The sequence below is a fragment of the Hermetia illucens genome, chromosome 1 (genome assembly GCF_905115235.1).
Source record: "Hermetia illucens chromosome 1, iHerIll2.2.curated.20191125, whole genome shotgun sequence".
Taxonomy (NCBI): Eukaryota; Metazoa; Arthropoda; class Insecta; order Diptera; family Stratiomyidae; genus Hermetia; species Hermetia illucens.
This window is the reverse complement of record NC_051849.1, coordinates 76441565-76465482: the sequence shown is the minus strand read 5'-3', so window position 1 is coordinate 76465482 and position 23918 is coordinate 76441565. Positions and strand designations below refer to the sequence as shown.

Here is a 23918-nt window from a genome sequence, read left to right as displayed (position 1 = left end):
CGTGACGTCATCGGGCGAGCAATTTGAATCTTATCTACGTGAAGGCATCCGGTTTAGCGTTTGTTACTTGTTACTTTTCAAGTAATCAATCAGTTTTTAACAGGAAAGTGGAAATTGATGCGTAAATGGACAATCGTTCAAGTCGCTTCACGTTCTGGTAGTAATGGTAATAAGCTTTATAGCAAATTCTGACATTTTTACCTGAACGGCAATAAAACGTACGTTTCTGAAGCATTCACAGGCCACAAAAAAATTCGATTTGCACTGAGCAGGATTAGAACCTTTGGCACGTTGAATACTCGGCGGTGTCTCTTCTCTTTGGACTCGATTTGAATTTGAACAATAGTGACAAAAAATTTTAACCCAAAAATGTTAACTCCCATTGAAATGATCCTTACAATTTACAATTTAAACCTGATTCCATAGAAACTGGATCCACTTGTTCCGAAAATCTCCTTTCGGAACAAAGAAAGAATCTTTCTGCGGGGTTTTATGGACTTACTCGTATTTGTGCAGCAAGGCACGTGACAATATTTCATCGTCTTCCTTAGCATTTTACGCGCGGAATTAATATTGACAGTTTTATATTTTTATGAGTAACTGCCAGCTACCGGGCCACTGAAGTTTCTTGGGTCGAGTTGTGACGCCACACAACATGTCGCGGGCTTTTCAGTCTGTTTGAATTTGGTTGAAATTTTAAATACTGATAATTTCAAACACACAGAGAGAGTTTTGTTAGATTGCCCCAGAGAAGTGATTTCCATCATTAGTGAAAAGAAGGCAGGGAGTCTATTGAATTTTTAACTATATACACACGGAATTGTCATGCATTCGTCAGTCCTCACATAGGAAAACACAAAACCTTTTATGCCCGAAGTGTCTAGCTTCCCTTTTCCCGGTTTTCATATGGGTTATAAAAGGTACTACCTGCTATCACTTTCAGCTTGGTGTGGCCCACCGAGGAACCTATAATCGGGTTATGTTTTACACGATAACCCCGTCTAAAGTTTCGTCACCGGATTCCAGGGACAACGCACTTTACTAGCTGGTGGTCTGCTAAAAATAAAATTTCGAAACGCATTCGTGAAACTTACAAGAGCGGATCTTAGCCACAATAAAAGCACTTAGACCGCCGTCTACTAACACTGCTAAGCGGAATAATTTAAACAAATATGCATTGAATATCTTACTCCGAAATTGCATCAAACAAGCTCCCCCTAACACGCTTCAAAACAGAGCATGCGGAAGTCGAAATAAATCAAAACAGCTGTTTTCGGTCCAAACGGCCGTTAAAACTGAAAACGAAATTTCATGTATTCTGCCAATAACGATTCTGAAAAGCTCGCACAGACTTTGGATGCTGAAGTATCCATTTTGCGTCTAGTATTAGCTTGGTCTCTGAAGCGAGCGCGATTCAGCCCGTTGTCTTCTAGATAGTCCTAAAATAGATACTCGCCCAAAATTTCCTACGTCGATAGTGATTTCTGCAACTTCTCGCGGGGACCACCGCATCCCGGAATAGAGGAAGCGTGACCTGAGCAGTTTGAGGAAATGGAAAGTCTAAGAAAGAAAGTGCCGTTGGTTTCGCGCTGCCTTATCTGAATTGAAGTGAAAATCTAGTCAATTTAGCGTGTTTGAGATGCTTTACCGCGCTTCCATAAAGTACAGAAATCGGAGCATTTCCTTTTGAACGACCGCCAGTGGAATTTTGTTAACATGCTGCACGAAAATAAGTTAAAAATACCCCACGCGAGCGTTTTAAGGCAGCCTAGATTCCGAGTTCGCAGTGCATGCACCTACAACGCCAAAACAGAAAAATGTCCACCCAACTGACACCATTCACAACTGCAATCGTTTTAAAATTAAACCAATTATTCAATTAGTTTGCCTGAAAACGAAATTTCGAGCAATTGTTCTTATGAAAAATGTTTCAATTTCTCGTATTAGAACGTTCAAAAATATTTTGCTAGGCAACGAGGAATTATTCGGTCTGCGACCAGACACCGCTCGCAAAACAGAATAAAACTCAACTTTCTGGCAAAATTCCAAACAATGTAGAAAGAATCAAATCATCTATGAAATTTTTGTGCATATTTAATTACATTAAAAATCATTCGCTTAACGGCCGTTGTGAATTTATTGGGAAGTGTGTAATCTTATGTTGCGGCTACTGTGCCAATGAGTGATATCTTGCCGGCGGCTCAGTGAAATGAAAAGTGAAGATTTGTGATTTACATAATCAAAGCGTTTTAGAAAACAAAATTGAATGAAATGTGAATCAATCAAATGAGTGATTACTTCAATCAGTAATTCCAAAAAAAAATTAAAAAAGTCAACCCCGACGACCGTGACAGGACTCGAACCTGCAGTCTTCGGATCCGAAGTCCGACGCCTTATCCATTAGGCCACACGGTCACATCAGCACAGTAGAGAAAATGACTACAAATCGGAAACCACCCGGTGTTATTCACAAGATAAGAGAGTTCGAATTAGAAAAAGTAAGTTTTTCATACAAACTTTTTAACCAAATTAGCAAAAAGTAAATATGACAAACACATAATCAACCATAGCCAAGTATTCGATATTTCGTGATGCGAGATAATGATACAGGAAAGTTGGAAGTCTAGTTTAGATACGAAAATATACACGCCATTGCCATTGAAATAGTCATCAAACTCCAAACTGAGTATTCGGCAAAACGTGCAATGACACCAAACTATATATACGAAAGATGATCACATACATATATATGTACATACGCTCGCTTACTGCATACTGTAAATTAATCAACAATATGGAATGTGGGCATAGTCACATGTTATGGCAATCTTCACAGTAAATTCTCAATGGACTCCCGCTTTTTTCGGTAATGAGGAAATCATTTGTGTAGAGCAATCCGATAAAACTTACAATAACCACTTTTGAGAAATAACTGTCTCTTGTAGGATATAAGCATTTCATCTAATCACATTCATACGCACTGAAAAGCATGTGCTGAGATCAGAGAGAGAGAGAGATATATAAATACAGTATAGTTGGAGTTATTCCACTATGCGAAATCCTACCTGGTCTCTCTTGGTGACAGGTCCCGCGACAGGCCGACCAAGAAAATGCATCCACTGTCGTTAGAAGCTAGATGATCGGATCGAGTAACAAGCCTTGCAATGGGCAAGGGTTCTTGACGCATGGAAGGCATCAGGACGTAAGCAAGTTAGTCCGAACAAAACAGACAAAACAAATACGTGTCTGCACGCTAAATGATGGTACCCTAACTGGAAAGACGGAGGAACTCACAAGAGCCCTTCGGAAAAGGCGCGGATATCTGCGCTCTGCAAGGAACCCGATGGTCTGATACCAAAAGCTGCGACATTGAACGCGAATGCGGTAAAAATGGCTATAAACTTCTCTATTTTGGTAGCCCACACACTCAATATGGTATTGGAATTGCCATCTCAGAGGGTTTCCGTGATGCCATCAAAGAAGTCGAACGATTTGATGATCGGCTGATGAAACTCACCATTATATCAGATGATCGCACTATTCACTTCTTCACCGCGTATGCACCACAGACAAGTCGACCTGATGCTGAGAAAGATGCCTTCTGGCAACTTCTCGATGAAAAGACTTGTCACGTGCCTGCTGACGACTATATTATCATTGCGGGCCAACTTAATGGTCATATGGGTGAAAAGGCAGACGGTAGCAGGTGCCATGGGGGAAAGGGGTTCAGAGCGCGCAATGAAAGTGGCGAGCGTATAATCGATTTTGCGGACACCCATGACCTTGTACTTATTGTCTCATCTTCCTAGATTTTATAGTGGGAACAGTAAAACGCAAATCGACTATATTCTCATAAGACGCCAACATTTTACCACTGTCATTGACTGGAAAGTCGTTCCCTATGAGACCATCGCACCTCAACATCGGCCGCTGGTTGCCGTCCTGCGAATAGTGTGAGTAACGCACTGACCCGCCACTGATAAAAAAACGTGAGGAATGCACTGGCCCGCCGCGCATTAAATGGTGGCGATTTGGTGAGCAGAAAGAAGAAACGATCTCACTCATACGATTGCCGACCATTACGAATGCGAAAGAATCACGGAACCAAATGAAAGTCACGATCCACAAAGCGGCTTCTGCAACGCTCGGGGTCACCAAGCCGGGTAAGCGGTTCATCAACCGAAATACTTGGCTTTGAAATGATGATGTTGAAATGAAGGTCCGTGAAAAGAAACGCCTCTACCACAAATTTCTCGACGATAAAACGCTAGTCAATTGGCAAATTTACCATACCACCCTGGAAGTAAAGAAAGCAGCCGCTGTCATCCGAGCGGATCATTACAAAATTCTTTACGATAAACTGCAAACTCGGGATGGCGAGAGAAATCTGTATCGACTTGCTAAAAGCCGTAATGATCGCAGGATATCGAACACTTCTGTTGCGTTAATGACAAGAACAGTACTTTGCTTACCAACCGTCGAGCCATAACGGACAGATGGCGTGAATACTTCGAGCAGATTTCAATTGAAGAATTTGTCCATCCCCCACTTCCACAATCATTCAGGAAGGAAGAACACCATCTGACTGACAAGAAAGCACCACTGTTCCAATATGGAAAGAGAAATGAGATCCAACAGAATGTTCAAATTACTGTCCGATCCGGTTACTTTCCCATACCATGAAGATTTTTGAACGCATTCTTGACAACCGTATTCGCGAAATCGTTGAAATAACCGTGAATCAAACCGGATTTGTCAAGAACTGAGGAACTACTGACGCAATATACGCTGCGCGGTTACTCATGGAGAAACACAGTGAGAAGCATAGCCCTCTTTACATTGTTTTTCTGGATCTAGAGAAAGCGTTTGACTGTGTGCTGCACAAACTCATCTAGTATACTTTACGATAACACTTAGTGCCAGAAGAACTCATGCGCTGGGTTCAATTGCTCTACCACGATCCGAAAAGTAAAGTTCGAAGTATGGCGGGTGTATCAAAGCCGCTTCGTGCCTCTATTGGTGTTCATCATGGAAGCGCCCTCTCACCACTCCACTTTGTTCTTGTTATAGACACCGTCACAAGGGATATCCAACGTCCAGCGCCCTACACACTGCTTTATGCAGATGATGTGTTCCTAGCATCTGATAGCAAAAATGATCTGGAGCAACTTGTCCAAAAATGGAATGATCGCCTCATGCAACACGGTCTTAGATTGAATCTGAGCAAAACTGAATTTTTGACGACCAATCCTCATGAAACAGGCACAATGACTGTCAGCGGCAGTGACCTGCCCAGAACTGAGCGATTTAAATACCTCGGGTCAACGCTATCAGCCAATGGAGAACTGCATTATCAAATTGCTTCACGCATTAACGCAACCTGGATGAAGTGACGTTCCACAAGTGGTGTTCTTTGTGATCGACGTATCAATGAATATCTCAAATCTAAAATTTGCCTCAATGTCGTCTGTCCTGTCGCTCTCTATAGTTTTGAGTGTTGGCCAACTATAAAAGACAATGAACGGCGTCTTACGGTACTGGAGACGAAGATGTTACGTTGGACTAGTGACGTGCCATGTTTTGATCACATCCGAAATGAGGATATCCGCGATTGTTATGGGATTGCACCGATCGTGGAAAAGTTGCGAGAGAGGCGTCTTCGATGGTATGATCACACAATTCGTGCTAACGAGAATTCACTTGCCAAGATTGGTCTGAACATCAAAGCCGATGGTAAACAACCAAAAGGCAGGCCGAAACAACGGTGGCTTGATACGCTGGATGGGGATTTAAAAGCCTCGAGATTGCACCCAGATCAGGCATTCGATGGAGCCAAATGGCGAAACCGATCACGATGAGCCGATCCCACTTGTGAACGGGACAAAGGCTGAAGAAAAAGAAGAAGAAGAAAAAGAAGAAAAGCATGTGCTAACAGTGCCGTACCTACACGGGTCACGATGATACCCGATCCTTCAAACCTTCGCCCCGACAATGCAGCCGAAACTCTGCACTTTAAAGTTGTTAGATTTGATTAAAGACTGGCGAGTGCTACATAGAGTCTCACTCTCAGATCACTGTTACTTAGAATATAGTCTAACTATTGCAGGCGGACAGTCTGTAATACAAAGATGGACCCCTAGAAAAACGAGTTGGACAAAGTTTAATGAACTTCTTGGCGACAAAGTGGAGCTCCCTAGGCGGTTAAGGACTCCTTTGGCGATAAAAGATCAATTGGAAACTTTGAATTGAACGCGTCTAGAATGCTTTAAAGAGGCTTGTCCTATTTCCCGAGGTCATTTATTATTCTGTTAAGGGAAAGTCGCACTGCGTCCTTGAAGAACTATTGCGCCCCTTTTATTGGTTATAGTGTACCCATTGATCATAGTATCTCAAGCAGGCCTATAACCGTTAGGAACTTTAGTATACTTCCAGATCCTTCAGCTTCTCATCTGGTATTAAGTGTTCTCCCAGATGCCTAGACCTATTTTGCACAAGTGCCTGGAATTCAAAGTATCCAGATCTTGTTGGACGAGCCGAGCGTATTCAGTCTCTCAAGGCATTCCCATACCAGTTTAGAGTTCACCTGGTTGGACCTAAGTGCCTTGATCGCTGCTTGGCTATCGGTGAGAATAGCTATGTTCTGCCCCCTTTAGTTCTTTTGCAGATTAAAGGAGGCACATTTGTCTATGGCATATATTTCTGCCTGGAATATGCTAGTGTACCTTCCCATTGGGTCAAAGTACATTTTCCTTGAACCAATGACACCGGCACCCGCTCCCTCTGCTGTGAGGGATCCGTCAGTGTACCCAGTAATCAGTTGCTGGTTTAAGCCGTATGTCGCAGCCACGCTCTCCCAGTTGGCCTTATTACTCCAACGTGTTTCAAACTTCTTATCGAAGTGAAACCTCCTTGTCATCAGTAATTCGGGATACCGCCTAGAAAGAATATCAATTTTCCTTCGAGGTAAACGATTCCATGGTGGAACCGGGAATGAGTCTTTGCACTCAGGAAATCAACCAGACGGCATGCAAAAGCAATAAGGATGAAGACTGGTTCAACTTCGGGAACTCACAGTGTGATTAGGGTCGTGAAACGTTCGAAACGAGACTCTTTTAGAGTGAGTGTGAAGGACTGCAAGATGAAAGGGCGACTTGCAGGTCCTTAGTAAGGATGAGTCAGCGAAGTTGAAATCTCTTAGAAAATCGGGTGGTACGTTCACGAACTCCAGAGTTGAGGCTATACAGACTCTCTTGGAAGTACACCATCCGGTAGAACAGGTCTCAGAAGTAGGAGGAAGAGAATTGGTGGTTTCTGCAAACCCTTCAATACGAAGGTGTGGCAAGGGGAATTGGGACACTGCGAGAGCAATTGTTACCAATGAAAAGGCGAGAGCTACAATACTATCATTTTAAGACCTTAAAGGACCTGGCATAGATGGCATCTACCCAGCAATGCTAAAGAAGGCTATGGGGCACTGAGAGCAACTTCTAAAAAATATTTTTCGTGGATGTTTTGCTCTGGACTGCGTGCCTTCCTCTTAGCAGACGGTTAAGATCGTCTTTATACCTAAGCCTGGGAAAGATGACTATTCAAATCCAAAGAACTTCAGGCAAATCAGCTCAACATCATTTTCGCTCAAATGTGGAGAGACTGGTTGAGCGTCGAATTCCGGAGAAGGCGCTAAGGTCGCACCCACTAAGTAAAACCAACATGTTTACCAACGTGGAAGGTGCTGTGAGTCTGTTCTTCACTCTTTGGCTTCGAAGATAGAGGACGCAACTCCAAAAGGCGAGTGGGCGATGGGGTGTTCGCGGACATTGAAGGGGCGTTTAATTGTGCGCCCTTCCAAAAGCTATGTGATGCCGCCAGAGAGCATGGTGTTGATGAAACTTTAATTAATTCGATCTACGTTATAGTAACGCAGAGATTGCTGTGTACTGAAGTAGGTATTGATCGCTACCTAACAGCAGAAGCGACGAAAGGCTGTCCTCAAGGAGGTGTGCTATCGTCACTTCTGTGGAGTATGCTGTTCGACTCACTACTAAGGGAATGACAAAGTCTACCAATACACGTTGCAGCGTATGCTGATGACGTGGCTGTGCTAGTTGTTGGTCGAGATCTCGGAACGGTGTGTAAAAATACACAACGCGCCGTTGATTTGATTGTGTAGGAGGACCTTTGCTTCGACATGGCGACTTTAGCATCATGTAGTATTGTGGATATACTCATATATTGCTATCATTAGGCCGATGTTCGCTTGTGTATCCGTAGTCTGGTGGGTTAAGAGTTTTCGCTGTAAACTAGCCACACTGCAAAGAATTGTGTGTCTGGGTATCACCGGTGCCACAAGTACAACATCCAGCGCTGCTCTGAAAGCATTACTCAATTTGGCCCTGGGATTTGTTTATTCAGAGCATTGCAATGAATAATTCGATTAAATCTATGGGGAAACAATTGACGTGTGTGCACAGAGCAACGGAAGAATTATTGGGAGAACTGAATCCAGTTTTCGCAATGCCTTCTAATTCTCGGCTCCCTATACATATATTTGGCAAAAGATCCAAGTTATCTTGAAACGAGGAGAAAGCTGAGACGAAGCAGAAGAATGCGTGTCGTTTTCTTCACCGATGGCTCAAAAACAGAACAGGGTTCTGGAGCAGGAGTCTACCTCCCGAATAAAAACGAAAAGTGCGCTTTTCCCTTGGGACAATATACAACGGTCTTCCAGGCGATCCTAAGGACGGCAACCTGGATGATTGACGTGCGATTGAAGGGACAGGCACATCGCAACCTGTAACGATAGTCAAGATGCATTGAGAAGTTGAGCAGCCCTTTTATTACTGCAAAAATCATTCAGGAATGCAGAAACCATTTGAACTCTATCTCTCGATTCAATATAGTGGAACTACGCTGGGTACCTGATTACTGTGATACTTCAGCAAAAGAGGGTTCAATCTCCCCCATGCCAGGACCGGAACTAGGAATTGAAGTGTCAGTAGCATTGACTTAGGCTGTCTTCAAAAACTGGGAACAAGCTCCCCACAATGCTGCTAGACATACCAAAATTTTCCTGTTAGAACTGAAAATGCATACCGCAAAATTTATCCTTAAAGTCAATTCGCATCCGCCGAGATTTGTATACCACGACTTTCTCTGCGACTTCTTTGATAGTGCCTTTAAGTTCTCTCTCTGTTGTGTAGCATAGGTGATAGTTTTTCCTCCAGGGCGGCTGTACATGCCTGAAGCATGAACAGTGGGATTCCTCGCTTACTGATTGTTGATTCTCCCTTTTCATTGAATTTTTTTGTTTTTTTCAATATATTCATAGCGTCTAGGATCTTAAAACCCTTTTCCGCTGGGTGGAGTCCCTTAGCCATAACCTTGAGAGGCCTGTTGTTTTTGTCTTCATACGTGTACTATTGGATTTTCTCATTGTTCAGCTTCTTCGAGAGGGCTCTGTAGTCATCGGCGTTTACAGTATGTACTTTCCAAACATTGTTGTTTAGAGCAACTGTTGAACCTTTATCATGCCTGCCGATAGGAGGCTTTTATCTTTCTGCTGCTTATCGATTCCACTAATATTAATGGGCGGAGGACGTTTTACTTTCACTTTCGTTAAATTTTTCGCTTTGTCGCTTTTCGCAGGACTTTGTCTAATGATTTCCGGTGACGAGTCTGCCTTTCTTTTCGTAGACGCTCTTCTTGTTTGCAGCATTCAGTCAATTCTTCTTCATCTGTGTATCCTTTTAGTTCATTTACACTAGGGCTGCCGCACTTCGCTGGGGGTGAACTAGTCTGAGTTGTTTTCTTGAGGAGTTCTTTAATTTGCGAACTAAGCTGTAATGAAAGCTTCTCTAACTTGTTGAGCTTTTCGCGCAGTTCCTCATTTTCCATTTCCTGAAGTGTTAATTTTATAGTTTTAGGTTTTCCTTCTTTTGGTGTTAGTGATAATTTTTTGGTAGTTGGGTTACGTTTTTGATAGATGGTGGTGATCTTGTAGCCCTCGAACTCCTACTAAAAGGATCGATCAAATGCAATAAAAGTTCCTCCCCAGAATCCATAGGACCAACCGATCTTCTGAGTGGGTGGATTTTCCAGTACAACTGGTCTGCCACCTGAGGTATATACTCCATTGTTTTGTTTCATTGCATATGCAATGGATCTCTTGCCAGGTTCAGTGGTCTCTGTGTTAGAGTGTGTGCTGGGACGCCGCACACTTTTGTCCACCACAAGACGGTTGTCAGAGATCAGGAACTTTGCCTTGTGTAACTGAACCCATTCACCGAAATGTAACTATCGTGTATTCAAATATTTTATATAAGGAGTACACAAAACCTTTCACACCTGAAATGCTTAGCTTCCGGTTTTCGACTTGCTCATATATTGTGTAATAAAATCGGTCTTTTTTTAAGGTTTTGTGTAGAACAAAACCTTATTAAAATCGGTTTACTGTCTGTCTGTCTTTTTCTTTTTTTTTTGCCGATGGAAGGTGGAAAGCTTTAAAAGCTTACGCTCCTGCCACACGGTTATGTGGGACTCTTACCCACTAAAACCGTCTCCTTCTCCTTCCATTCTCCCCGCGGGACTCCCATTTGGTATTATGTCGCGGGACTGGATCGGATGACTTCTTCCTGCCTAAGCTTCTTTCTCATGGCTGCAATCGCCTTTTCAACTTGGGTCCATATCCCCTTTGCTTTCACCATAAGTTCCTTTATATTTTCGGGTGTGAAGTGCTCCCCGATTGTAGCTTCTAATGTAGCCCTTTGGGCTTTGAATCTGAGGCAATGAAAAAAGACGTCTTCTGCGTCCTCTGCAATATTTGGGCACTTTGGGCAATATGGCGAATCATCACACCCAAATCGATACAAATATGCTCGATAGCCTCCGTGTCCGCTTAAGAATTGAGTTAGGTCGAACCCTATTTCACCGTGGGGTCGCTCGGTCCATTTCCGGATATCCCATATGATTTTGTGAGTCCAGCGGCCTTTTGCTGATTCGTCCCACTTCTCTTGCCATAGCACGACACTTTCAGTTCGCCGACGGGCAGGAGATTCTCCGGTGAGATACACTCGATCGTAAAGTCGTTGTATTTCTTTCGCCACAATCTCAATCGGGACCATTCCTGCTATCACGTAAGCTACTTCATTGGATATTGTTCTGTATGTGCAACATGGTCGGAGTACACTTATGCGATACGCAGCTCCAAAAATTATTTGCTATATTTTTCAATGCCTCTGCTCGTACTGGGGCTGAATAGAGTAGGATACAACTGACCACCTTCGAAATAAGGAATCGACGGCTCGGCCTTAGACCACCTATATTTGGTAGTATTCTCGCAACCAGCGCTCCGATGCTATATGCCTTGGTTGCTGCACCCCCACATTCAATCTGAAGTACTTAGGTGCAGGCTTCGAATGAATTGTTTGCGTTCCAACTTTGATCTTCATGGAAGTGCACTTTCTCCACTTGGTAATAAGTACTACTTCCGTCTTATGCTCAGGGAGCTGTAGACCAGCATTCTCTAACCAGGATTTTATCTTTTAATCTCATAGACTGCTTCATTTGCATAAAACTCGACTTTTTCGAGAAGGCGTGCAACAACCGTCACACCAATATCTTCCGCGAAACCAATGGAGGCGACACCAGTAGGAAGGTCTAGGATCAGTACTCGGTTATACCTAATAATGCACAAGAGTAGCCCTAGGACAGACCCTTGTAGAACCCCGCATGTCGTTTGGTATGATTTCGTTCCTTCATCTGATTCGCAGCACAGAATCCTATCGATTAGGAAGTGGGCAACGATACGCGCCAGGTACTTCGCCACGCTTAAGTTGATTAGGGACTCAAGTATCTTGCTCCATCTAGCGGAATTGAAGGCATTCTTCACACACCACATTTTAGCGGTACTCACATTCTATGGGAAAAGATCCGTTACTATTTCATTAAGCAAGGTAGGGCAAGAAATCAGCGGGGAGCGTTTGCCTTTGATTTTTAATATTATTGTTTTATAGGCGCTACCCCAGGGGTTCATGTCAGCTTCATTACACAGTCGCTTAAAGTGTTCGCTTTTACTTTTTATTATGGCCACATGTAATTTCTTCCGAGCGTTTTTGTATTTTTCATGTAATTGCTCGTATTCAGATCGGTTTCTATTTCGCTGACTGCACCTCCTGACCTTGAGGCAGGCCTTGCAGCATTATCCGATTTCAGAGTTCCATCAAAAATTCGGAACTCGCTTCTGGGATACAACATACCTTGGCATGGATGCGTCATGTGCTCGCCGCAACTTTTCGCCGATCTGTACAGTTTTATTTTCTGCGCTTCCTTCAAGCGCTGTATTTTGCTCCAGAACTATCCGCGACCCAAACTCCACTGTCTAGATTTTTGTACTGCTCGCAGATAATAGCAACGTCGAATTTGTTTTCAAATATCGTCTGGGAGAGTAGGTCCTGAGTCGCTTGGCAATGGTTCAGGTTTAGCTGTGAACCTCATTTGCGCATAGTGTCAATCGCCTTCCTATACACCGGACATGTGCTGCTGCTTGTGATATGGGCGCTGTCAATGTCGTTTACTTGCCTGCAGAACAGACAATTGGGATTTTCTTCGCAGACTTTTGCAATGTGGCCTTTTTTCCAGCATTTACGACACAGGTCAGACCTATCATGGACGCTAATACATTTTTTCAACAGGTGCCCAAATTCTAAACACCTGGAGCATCTTTTCAGAGTTATCTGCTCTCGTAGTCGGCAGATGACCCAGCCAATCCGAACTTTACTGGCCGTGATAGCCCTTTTGGCCGCTTCAAGTGTTAGACTTATGGACGCAGTCTGTCTGTCTGTTTTCCCGTTACACGCATTTTTCTCGGAGGCCGTTATAGCGATTCATATCAAATTTTGTGCAAATGTGGGAACTGTGAACGCTCACGCATACAGTGAATTACATCCTTTTACGTCGAATTTAAGGGGGAGTCCCCTTACATGTAAAAGAAGGATGTACATTTTTGTTCATCAAATATAGTCATGTGGGGTATTAAATGAAAGGTCTCGGTTATTACTTTTCAAAGCTGATCTTAATTTTGACACTTGTTGGAAAGGCGGGGAATTCGGAGAGTCGAAAGTGATCATTCATTTAACGGGGCCATTCTCAGAAACTGCCCAACCGAAAAATCAAGAGGCTGCCACTATATGGTAGCTAGGCTCCGAAATATCTTTCATACCGATATCACTTGAAATAAAGTTAATAATAGTATATTACTATGATTTTCAGTAATTGGCTGCGGAACCCCCCTTTAATTCATCCTATCACGGTACGCAGTAATATATGCTATAATATACAGCTTGATCCTACCAAGTTTGGTGGAAATCGCGTTATTACTAACAAAGTTATAATAGGTCAAAGTAGTCACTTCCTTGGAAATTCAAAATTTTGAATGTCAATATCACCCGGAAGTGAATATTCTCACATAATATATGCGTATATTACGTGTTACGTACTAATGGGGCAAATTCACATTTAAATGTCTTTATAAATGAAATACACAAAGCCTTTCATACCAGAAGCGTCCAGCTTCCGGTTTCCCGACTTGTACATTTTCTTGGAATCCTGAATTGAAACTGAAATTAAAATTAAATGATGGTTTTGAAACTATGCTTACAGTAGGTACTATTGTAACATTTTTCACAATTTCCTTATAAAATTCAGAATTTCTGCAAAGCACCACTTACTAATTCAAAAGTTTATAGTAGTTCGCGTCATTATGCCAGCGAATATCGGTTTGCTATGTATGACGAACCTTGGCCTGCTTTTTGTCAAATTTTTAAATACGCAAGAAATTTCAAAATTGCTAGTCTAGACTCCTATCAGAAATATGATCTTATCTAGACGTCATTCAAGAAAGTGCTTGCGAAATATTTCATAAAAACATTTTAACTGCTAATACAGTATGTCAAGTAATTCTTTGCAAACGGAAAATAACTAGAAATATTTCTGTTTGACAGATGGTAAAAAGCAAAATAATACATTTTTTGGTAATTTCTTAAAGTGTAATGTTTTATTGGAATATTAGCTAATACTTTACAAATAAAAGAACATAAAACTTGTTTCGAGTAAAGATTGAAAGCGTTACAAATAAAAAACTACATTTCTTTCAGTGTCAAATAATTTTTTGCAAAATACATTATTGAATAAAAAAGTGAATAAAAAAAGTAATTAAATTAATATTTTTCATTCTTAATATTTTTATGGAAACCCTTAGCATCAAGCACAGCCTGCAGTCTCCTTTTCATAGAGGATATCAATTTTTTGACATCGTATTCGTTTGGTATATTTTCCCATTCCTCCTGAATAAAGGCTTTTAACTGCTCTTTTGACTTCGAACTTCTCCTTGCAACTCTTTTTTTAAGATAAGCCCACAAATTTTCGATTGGGTTCAAGTCCGGGCTGTATGCTGGTGTATCGATAACTTTCGCACAATTATAAAGCGCCCAAGATCTACACAAATACGACTTATGTTTAGGGTCGTTGTCTTGGTATAGTTTGAAATTTAATTTATTACGATTACTAGGATCGATAAAACCAAATTTTGTGGCACTTTGAACCAATTCTGTTTTCAGAATATCTAAATAATACTCTTTATCCATTGTTTCGTCAATAAATCTTAATATGCCTACTCCTTTTGATGAAATGCATCCCCAAACCGTGACCGACAATTTCCCGAATTTTACTGTTGGTATAATATTTTTATAACATAAAGCTTCAAGAGGCTTCCTCCAGACTCTATTTGGGCCCCCATTGTAATAGAGCATAATTTTAGTCTCATCGCAAAAAATAACGTCATCCCAGTATTCGATGGGGTATAAAACATGCTCTTTTGCAAATGAAAATCTTTTATTTATATTAAATGTTGATAACATCGGTTTTTTCCTGCCTACTCTCGAAGAATATTCATGTTCTAAGAGTACTTTTCTCACTGTTTCATGTGAGATTTGAACTCCACAATCCTTTTCTAGTTCAACAGCCAACGATCTTGTGGAAGTGTAAGGATTTTCATCGATTATTCTTACCTCTCTAGGAGTAAGCTTATTCGGCCTTCCTTGTGAGCAACGTAAATGTATCCTATCTTCTTTTTCAGCGCGATTTATTATATTGTAAACGGTTCTCAATTTAACTGAAAACATTTCCGCAAGCTCCTTTGCAGTTTTTCCTCTACAATAATGAAAATACACTAACTGAATAATATTGTCGAGTGTTCTGCTTCCAGGCATTTTGACTTTAAAAAATTTTCAATGAACAATCAAACAAAATCCAACCGATTGCAAACGGATTTCACTTTGAATGCAGCAACATAAACATATCAATGCGATACCGAATAGTACCATCTAGAATTCTAGAGAATTCTGTCGCTATATGCATGCGAGTACGTATTACAGTGTGTTTTGCAAAGAATTTTTTGACAGTGGAAAATGTGATCACGATTACTTTTGGCGTATTAACATTGCCTTTTGAAATGAAGTATATGTGTTTATTGTGTAAGTAGGTGATTGCCAAACTAACCAACAATTTCCCTTTTTTAAACTTTAAGAATTTTACCATTTATTCATTTTATTTCATATCGAAGTGAAATCTATATAACTGTTTTTTCTTTGCAAAGATTTTCTTGACATACTGTATGTCAACGTCGGTTACCTGTGTTAAGTTTAAAACGGATCACATGGAAAAACACTGAATCCGCACTATTTATAGGCAAATGCTGAAAGCTAATGCAAAAAATCTTGTGGCTCCGAATGACGATGTTTTTATGAAACGATCCACTTTCGCTTCCTTTGTATCTGTTCAGGTCATTAGTTAGAAATAACCCATTTCATTTCATACACGCAATTACCCACAATTGTAAACAAATCCTCAATTGAAAATTGATGGCATCTTTGCGTTACTTATGAAGCCACGTTACGAAAATGAAACCCAATTTCTTTTTAAAATTAAATATGTATGTAGCTGCCCCAGTGGAAAACTTCAGAACGACTCTTCCGTTCTTAGGAGAATACAATGTACCGAGCTCCCAGCGAGTTGGGAAAATTCCTTTTTGTTAGTACTACAATACAATAACAAAAGATTCTGAATTGAATTCTGTATTCGGAGCAACCCGCCGCATGCCGAATTTAGCATGTTGACTCAATCCGGCCGGCATCACGACACCCTGCTGCGATTGAACAACGTGGGGAAAGCTTTTGGCTTACAGACGGACAAGCTGAATTGGCCATAAGTCATGCTAGTATGGCACTCGAGCGGGCGCCAAAATTTAGGATGTAATATCTTCGTCAATTTAATCGTACTTCAGCGAAAAGCATGATGCTGTGTACACAAACAGCTTCGATGGTGAGCTATTTTTAGTGGGGGAAAATGTTATCTCAGTTCTAGTGTGAAAACGTAAAGTGCATACGCGGTGGTCCAGCAGATTGACAACAGCTCTTTGTACGACTTCTGCATAATCAACTTGCATTTACCCTTTCTTATATCTAAGTTAAATTAATTATAGAGTTACATAGTTCCCACACCAACTGGCGAAATTCCGTTGCATTGTTAAATACCGCGGAAAAATTGTTTATGCTCCATTTTCTATTACTTCTGGTGACACATTTTCCTGATGAAAGAATATGACGGAAACCATTTGCCTAATGAACAAATGTTTTGGTTTCTATTCAGTTCAATAATGAAACTTGAGGATGTCGTAAATTCCGGCTACTACACGTAAACAACCGTTCTATTATTGCGCTTCTAATATCTTTAGTTTTAATGAGCTTTAATGTAAGATAAAAGAAAATCAAAGTACATCAATAAATTCTCGATCGGAAACACCCTTCACTTTTAAAAATAGTTGAGTTTAATCGCATTAAAAATTATTTAACTACGTGTGAACTGTAGGAAACCTATTTAACATACATCAACTGATCAGCAATCCCTCCAATTTTATAAGTAAGTCTAGCGCGGTACAAGTATGCACTAGAACTCCTGACCACCCGCTAAAGAAGAGAGCAGTTGTCGATGATTAAAACTAGAGTCAATATCAAAGAAATTCCTGTAAAACAAGATCTCAGGCCGAGTCCGACCACTAAAGGCGCCATTCCGGCATATGTAAACGATACGCAGAAAATAAGTTAAACCGATTTGGTTATTCTTTTGCTTCCTAGGATAATACCGGACCAACAGGCTCGATAAGAGATTGGGGAGAAAGTAGGGGATTCTATCGAGTCTTCAAGGAGTCCCGGCATAGCAAACTTTAACACATTTAAATTATGGTTTGAATTATGGGGCGGTTAGTTAGGCAAAGTTTTAAGTAAAAAATTGATTCCAAATCCAAATTCAATTTCCTTTATTAGCTAATAATTATGCAAAATAGATAATAAATACAATATTCCGTGCAACAACTGTCCCCTTCCCCAGTGTTTTATCTTCTGAAATGTTCATTATGATTTCGAGTTTTATTATATTAAAATCGGTTCTGTCTGTCTGTCTGTCTGTTTTTTTTTCAATGAGGTGGAAACCTTCCAAAGAGTCTGGCCTGGGCACGCCATAGTGTGCGATTTTCACCCACTAAAACCACTCCCGACTCCCCTCCTACTCCGTGGAACCACCTTTAGGTATTACATCACGGGGCGAAGTTAGCTTACTTTAGCTAGGTCTCCTTCCATCTTCCCGCGGGGTTCGTAATCGCGCCTTCCTCACTTCTTTTGCTTTTCGCAGTTTCTCCTGGATTACTGCGATCATGGAATTGATCGCATCCCAGTCTTCCTGGCAAGCTACCATTCTTCGGACAAAATTTTCCGGTGATAGCACTTCACCTAGAGTTTCCTCTTTCTTCCACGAACCTAGGACATTGGAAGAATACGTGCGCTGGGTCCTCTGGGACCCCGTCGCAGTTTGGACAATTAGGTCCGGTGTCCAATTTAAACCTGTACAGGTATTGACGGTATCCTCCATGGCCGGTGAAAAACTGGGTGAGATTATAATTGATATCCCCATGCTTTCTCTCCAGCCACTCCCTGATGGAAGGGATCAACCTGTAAGTCCAACGACCCTTTTCTGACTGGTCCTATCGCTGTTGGCATCTGCTTATGGATCCCTCTCTTTCGGTTTTTTTCACCTGCGATAAGGGAGAGATGGACTTGGTGTTATAAATGTTCATTATTTCGGTTGCCAAGATGTCAATTGGCATCATGCTCGAGATGACAAACGCTTCATCGTCTGTCTGTCTGTCTGTCACAAGCACTTTTCTCAGAAACGGCTATACCGATTGGCACGAAATTTGGTGAGAAGGTGAGAACTGTGGACCCCCAGACATGCAGTGACTGAAATCTTCCTACGTTGAGATTTAGGGGGGGGTCCCCATACATGCAAAAGAGGTGTGTACATTTTTTTTCCCTGAATATAGTCATGTTGGATATCAAATGAAAGGTCTCGATTAGTATTTTTCGAAGCAGGTATTAGTTTTGAGATTTATTAGAAAGGCGAGGAGTGGGAGGGGTGGAAAGTGATGATTTCTTTAACGGATCCATTCTCAGAAACTACCCAACCAAAAAATTTGAAAAAAAATCATGAAGTTGGTGTCCAGGCCTCAAAATACCCTCCATATCGATATCTGCTCAAATTAATAATAATAGTATATTACAATATTTTTGGGGAAATTGAGTTTATCCCAGAGTTATAAAAGTAAGTTTACTGCAACTGGTGGTGGTGGTAGTAGCATAGAATATAAAATGAATCATATTATTCCCAAGTTTGATCAAAATCACACTATTACTAACAAAGTTACAGTAGCTCAAAGTTAACTTTACCGTGTAAATTTACTGCAACTAAATATCAATATCACAGTAAAATGAGTAGTCTTACGTGCTAAGTTCTGCGCTTAAATATACACACAGAAGAAACAAACAAAACCTGAAGCGCCGAGCTTCCGGTTTCCCGACTTGTTTAAAGCTACAATCGCAAAAGCCCAGGTAAAGGAGGGGGGTTTGAGGGAACGTTCTTTGTGCTATCCTCTGTGAAACAAAAATAAAATGCTAAGATCAGGGAAAGAGATAAATAAAATATAATTGGAGTTACTCCACTATGTTTCATCCTACCTCTCTTGGCGACAGGTTCCGCAACAGGCTGACCAAGAAAATGCATCTAATGTTGTTAAAAACAACATGAAAAAATTGAGTCACAAGCCTCGAGGAAATGCTAAGTCGTCCACCTCAATCGACGTGCAGGACGGGTCCCGGTCCTGTCGGCAAATGGGAACGGGTTCTTGCCGCATGGACGGCATCAAGATGTAAATATTCTGATACTCAGACTCAACACGGTGTTAGCATCTCAGCGGGTTTCCGTGATACCATTAAGGAAGTAGAACGATTTGATGACCGGCTGATGAAACTCACTATTACCAGGTGTACTCCTAATTAATTTCCGGTTTTTTTGTGAATAAAACACATAATTCCAAGGGAACCATAATAGTTATTTTATTCGAATTATTTTCCATCGCTTTCTACACATTTTGTCCACCTTTCTGATAATTTGTGAATACCACACCAGTAGAATTGACTGTTTTTGGAGGTGAACCACTCAGTGAGCCATTTCCGCAAATTTTCGTAGGAGTCGAAGCGCTTCTCAGAAACTGCGTGGTCCAAAGGGGCAAAGGGGTGGTACTCCCATGGTGCCAGGTCTGGTGAGTAAGGCGCATGGTTAAACACCTCCCACTAATCAGAGTTTTCCCAGCGTGTCGCGAACGACTTTCGACTTATGCGATGGTGCATGGTCGTGGAGCAAAATCACCTTCTTCTGTCTTTCTGGTGGTTTCTCCGCAATCGCTCGGCTCAAATCTTTCATTTGTTGTTTGTAGTAAATGGCGTTCATAGTTTCACCAGATTTCAGAAGTTCAAAGTTGATCACACTGGTCTGGTCGCACCACACACACAGCATGACCTTCCGACCATAACGATTTGGTCGTGCCGTCGATGTCGATGCTTCACCTGGACTCACCCACGATTTGTTACGTTTGAGGGTCCTCCAAGGAAATCCACTATCCGTCGCCCGTAACAATTCGATGGAGAAAAGGCTTACTTTTGTACCGTTAAAGCAGAATTTCACACTTCACTTTTCGGTTCTCCATTTGTCTCTCAGTCAGTTCATGCGGCACTGACTTTCCACACTTCTGACTTTTTCCCATGACTCGCGGACGTTTCGAAATTGCTTGCTGTTTAACTTCCAACGTATCTGCAAGCTGTCGTTGTGTTTGCGTGTTGTCTTCATCCAATAATGCTTGCAATTCGGCGTCATCAAACGAGTTTCGCTTGCCGGAGCGTGCTGCGTCATTCAGCTCGAAATCTCCATTTTTGAATTGTCGAAACCACGTGTCACATGTTCGAAGTGTTAATGCGCGATCGCCATAAACTTTCACAAGTGCACAGTGGCTCTTGGACACTTTTTTTCCTTGATTGAACATGAAAAGCAATGCATGGCACATATGCTCGAAATTCGATACGTACGCCGAGATTTTTAAAGCGCAATGAAAATTTGCTGGAAAAACTTTTTGGGGAAACGTCAACGCAGTTTAGATACTCGACAACAACTAAACAAAATGACAGGTATGTGCGACCAACAGCGACACAAAACATAAAACGCCATCTATCGAAAAAAACGGCAATTAATTAGGAGTACACCTGGTTTATTAGCCGATCGCATGATTCACTTCTTTACCGGATACGTACCACAGACAGGTCAACTCGATACCTAGAAATATGCCTTCTGGCAACTTCTCGACACACAGACCTGTAATATACCTGCAGATGACTATATCGTCACTGCAGGCGATCTAAATAGTGGGTGAAAAGGCAGACGGTAACAGGTGCCATGCGTAAAAGGGGTTTGGAGCGCGCATTGAAAATGGTGAGCGTATAATACATTCTTCGGACACCCATGGCCTTGTACTTATGAATACATGGTTCACTAACCGATTGTCTCATCTTCCTACATTGTGTAGTGGGAATATATTCTCATAAGACTACCGTCACTGATTGCAAAGTCGTTCCCTATGAGACCATCGCACCTCAATATCGGCCGTTGATTGCAGTCTTACAAATCAAGCCACCGATAAAACAGCGTGAGGAACGCACTGTCCCGGTGCGCATTGATCTCACTTTCGCGATTTCCAACCATTACGAATGTGGGAGAATCGTGAAACCAAATTAAAAACTCAATCCATCAAGCGGCCTATGCAACCCTCGGGATCACACAAGCGGGCAAGCGATGTTGAAATGAAGGTCCATGAAAAGAAATGCCATAAGTTACTCGATGTCAATTGGCAAATTTATAAGAATGCTAACGGAGAAGCAAAGAAAGCGATCGCTGTCACCCGAGCGGTTCATTACAAAGATCTTTACGATAAACTGGACACTCGGCATGGCGAGAAAGACGAACAACAGGACTTGACGGCATCGCATCTAGGCTCTGGAAAGCGAAGAGCTGGGACTCAATACTGTTGCTCAGTGAATTCCACAATCGGTCTGTTGAAAAAAGTAGAACACCATCTGACTGGCAAGAAAGTACCAGAGTTCCAATATGGAAAAAGAAAGGTAATCCAACCAAATGTTCAAATTACCCTCCGATCCGAAATAATCTCGAGCAACTTGGATAAAAATGAAATGATCGTCTCATACAACATGGTCTCAGATTGAATGTGAATAAAACTGAATTTCTGACGACCGATCCCCATAAAGCAGCGATTTGCCCAGAACTAAGCGATTTAAATATCTCGGATGCTAGCAACCAATAGAGAACAGCATTATAAAATTCTTTCTCGCATTAGCGCAATTTGGATGAAGTTCTACAACTGGTGTTCTTTATGATCGACGTATCAACGAACTTTCAAAATCTAAAATTTACCGCAATGTCGTCCTCCCTGTCGCCCTCTATGGTTCTGAGTGTTGGCCGACTATAAAAGACAATGAACGGCATCTTGCGGAAATGGAGACGAAGATGTTGCGTTGGACTTGTGGCGTGACACATTTTGATCACATCAGAAATGAGGATATCCACGATAGATATGGGGTTGCACCAATCGTGAAAAATTGCAAGTGAAGCGTCTTCGATGGTATGGTCGAGTAATTCGCCCGAACGAAAATTCACTTGCCAAGACTGGTCTGAACATCGAAGTCGATGGTAAGCGACCAAAAGGCGAAAATAACGATGACTCGATACGCTGGATGGGGATTTGAAAGCCTCGCGATTGAAGCCAGATCAAGCTTTTGATAAAACAAAATGGCGAAGCCGATCACAACGAGCCGTCCTCGCTTGTGAACGGGACAAAGACTTTTTTTTTGGGCGGAAAATAAAACGTGATCAAAATGATTTGTAATTTCATTCATACATTCATTTATTGCGAAAAAAGTGCTCAAAGTAATTCTCTTAATTCATTGTTGATTTATTGTGTTGTTAGAAAACAATTGCGCGAGAAGTTGAAACCCTTTATCGTTAAAGTGGTACAAAAAGGCTCTAGTCAGAGAGTAATTGCTAAGAAACTCAGCATCACACAGTATGTTTCCATTACAAAAACCCGGTTGCAAGAATGAAGGGAAGCGGACATCCAAGGAAGTCAACTGACACCTAGGACCATCTGCATGTCCGTATTGTGTGAAAAGGTTCGTTTAAAATGGTGTGCTCATGTCTTAGATTAGGACGACAACTCGTGGAAGTTGGAAGTCACGGGAGGTACGGCTAGAATTTTTGTTGGGTAAACAATGGAATTCGTTTTTTATGACTTATGCTACAAAGTCATATAAAGTCATATATAATATATAACCTAAACCATTCGTTTTCTAACCGAAACCATCTTTAAAATCCTTCAGCACATTTTTTTTCCGCCCTGTATTTCTATAATTATGCTAACCTAATTAACTAATTGTTCTTAGTTTTTCTCTAAAAGTTCAACCAAAGTAAAAAAGTTGTTGCCTATGACCCAGTTTACCTTTTTTTTGGAGAAAATTATCGAAATGTGAAGGCTTTCCTATGGGTCTAGTTTCCTAACCTCGTTTATTTTCTTCAATATATCGGCGTTATCCAATGACAGATGGTGATTACATGATTGGCAACCACGGACTTAATGTGTCGATTAACACTCTTTCTTGCGGCCGCTTTTATGTGTTCCAACACCCGGGTGTAAACTAGCCGTTTGGTCTGCCCTACATAAATCATGTCACAGTCTGGACAGGAAACTTGTATATGCCGCTTTTTTCAGTACACTCTTTTTTGTCCTTAAACGATTGTATCGTGTCTGAATCCTTAGTAAGTATTATCTACTAGTTGAAGTAACCCGGATTCCCCATTAACGTAGCCACCTTTTGATGTTCTATGTCAGATCCCAGTAGGTTAATGTTATCCGCTACCTTGGTTCTGTGTTTGGCTCTTGAAGTAATGTCGAAAATTATTGTCTTGAGGCCTGGCGGAGTTTCTTTTGGATCCGATTTACGATGATGTTCCTGTTGTACCCGTTTTTCCTGACTGTATCCAGGATGTAGTTCCTTTTTCCTTCTCTCCTCGTTAAACAGTATTGTGGCCATAAAGTTATATACCGCCATCTTGTGGTGAAAATTTGGATTTGAGGTGTATGGGATTGTTTGTTGTGTTTGAGTTAGTTTCCTGTAAATGCCGAATTCAAAGTGCCCTCGTTCCCGGATAATTTTTAAATCGAGGAAAGATATCTACCTTTCCCTTTTACTCTCCTTGGTGAATTTGATGATTGGCCTTCTTCCTCTATTCGGTTAATTTTTCGTGTGTCGTGGTCCACTCTTCGAATAAGTATAGGACTTCCTTCACCGGTTCGCTTAGGAACAGCGCTTTAATGTCGAAGTCGAATGGTGAGCGCCTTAATTTCTTTCTAGTAGGCC

At 41.4% G+C, this 23918-nt stretch overlaps 1 protein-coding gene and 1 non-coding gene across 5 annotated transcripts in view; one reads left to right on the top strand and one right to left on the bottom strand.

Annotated features, from left to right (window-relative positions):
• The first annotated feature begins 1391 nt into the window (after positions 1 to 1391).
• LOC119646787 (serine/threonine-protein kinase SBK1) overlaps positions 1392 to 23918 on the top strand; it is a 34103-nt gene continuing 11576 nt past the window's right edge. For all 4 annotated transcript variants that reach the window (XM_038047371.1, XM_038047369.1, XM_038047372.1 and 1 more), the window contains exon 1: positions 1392 to 2498. In XM_038047371.1, coding sequence (XP_037903299.1) covers positions 2436 to 2498 — 63 coding nt within the window. In that variant the 5' untranslated portion in view covers positions 1392 to 2435. The remainder of the gene's footprint in view (positions 2499 to 23918) is intronic.
• Trnar-ucg lies at positions 2343 to 2415 on the bottom strand. Its single transcript has one exon. It is a non-coding gene; the product is annotated as a tRNA-Arg (tRNA).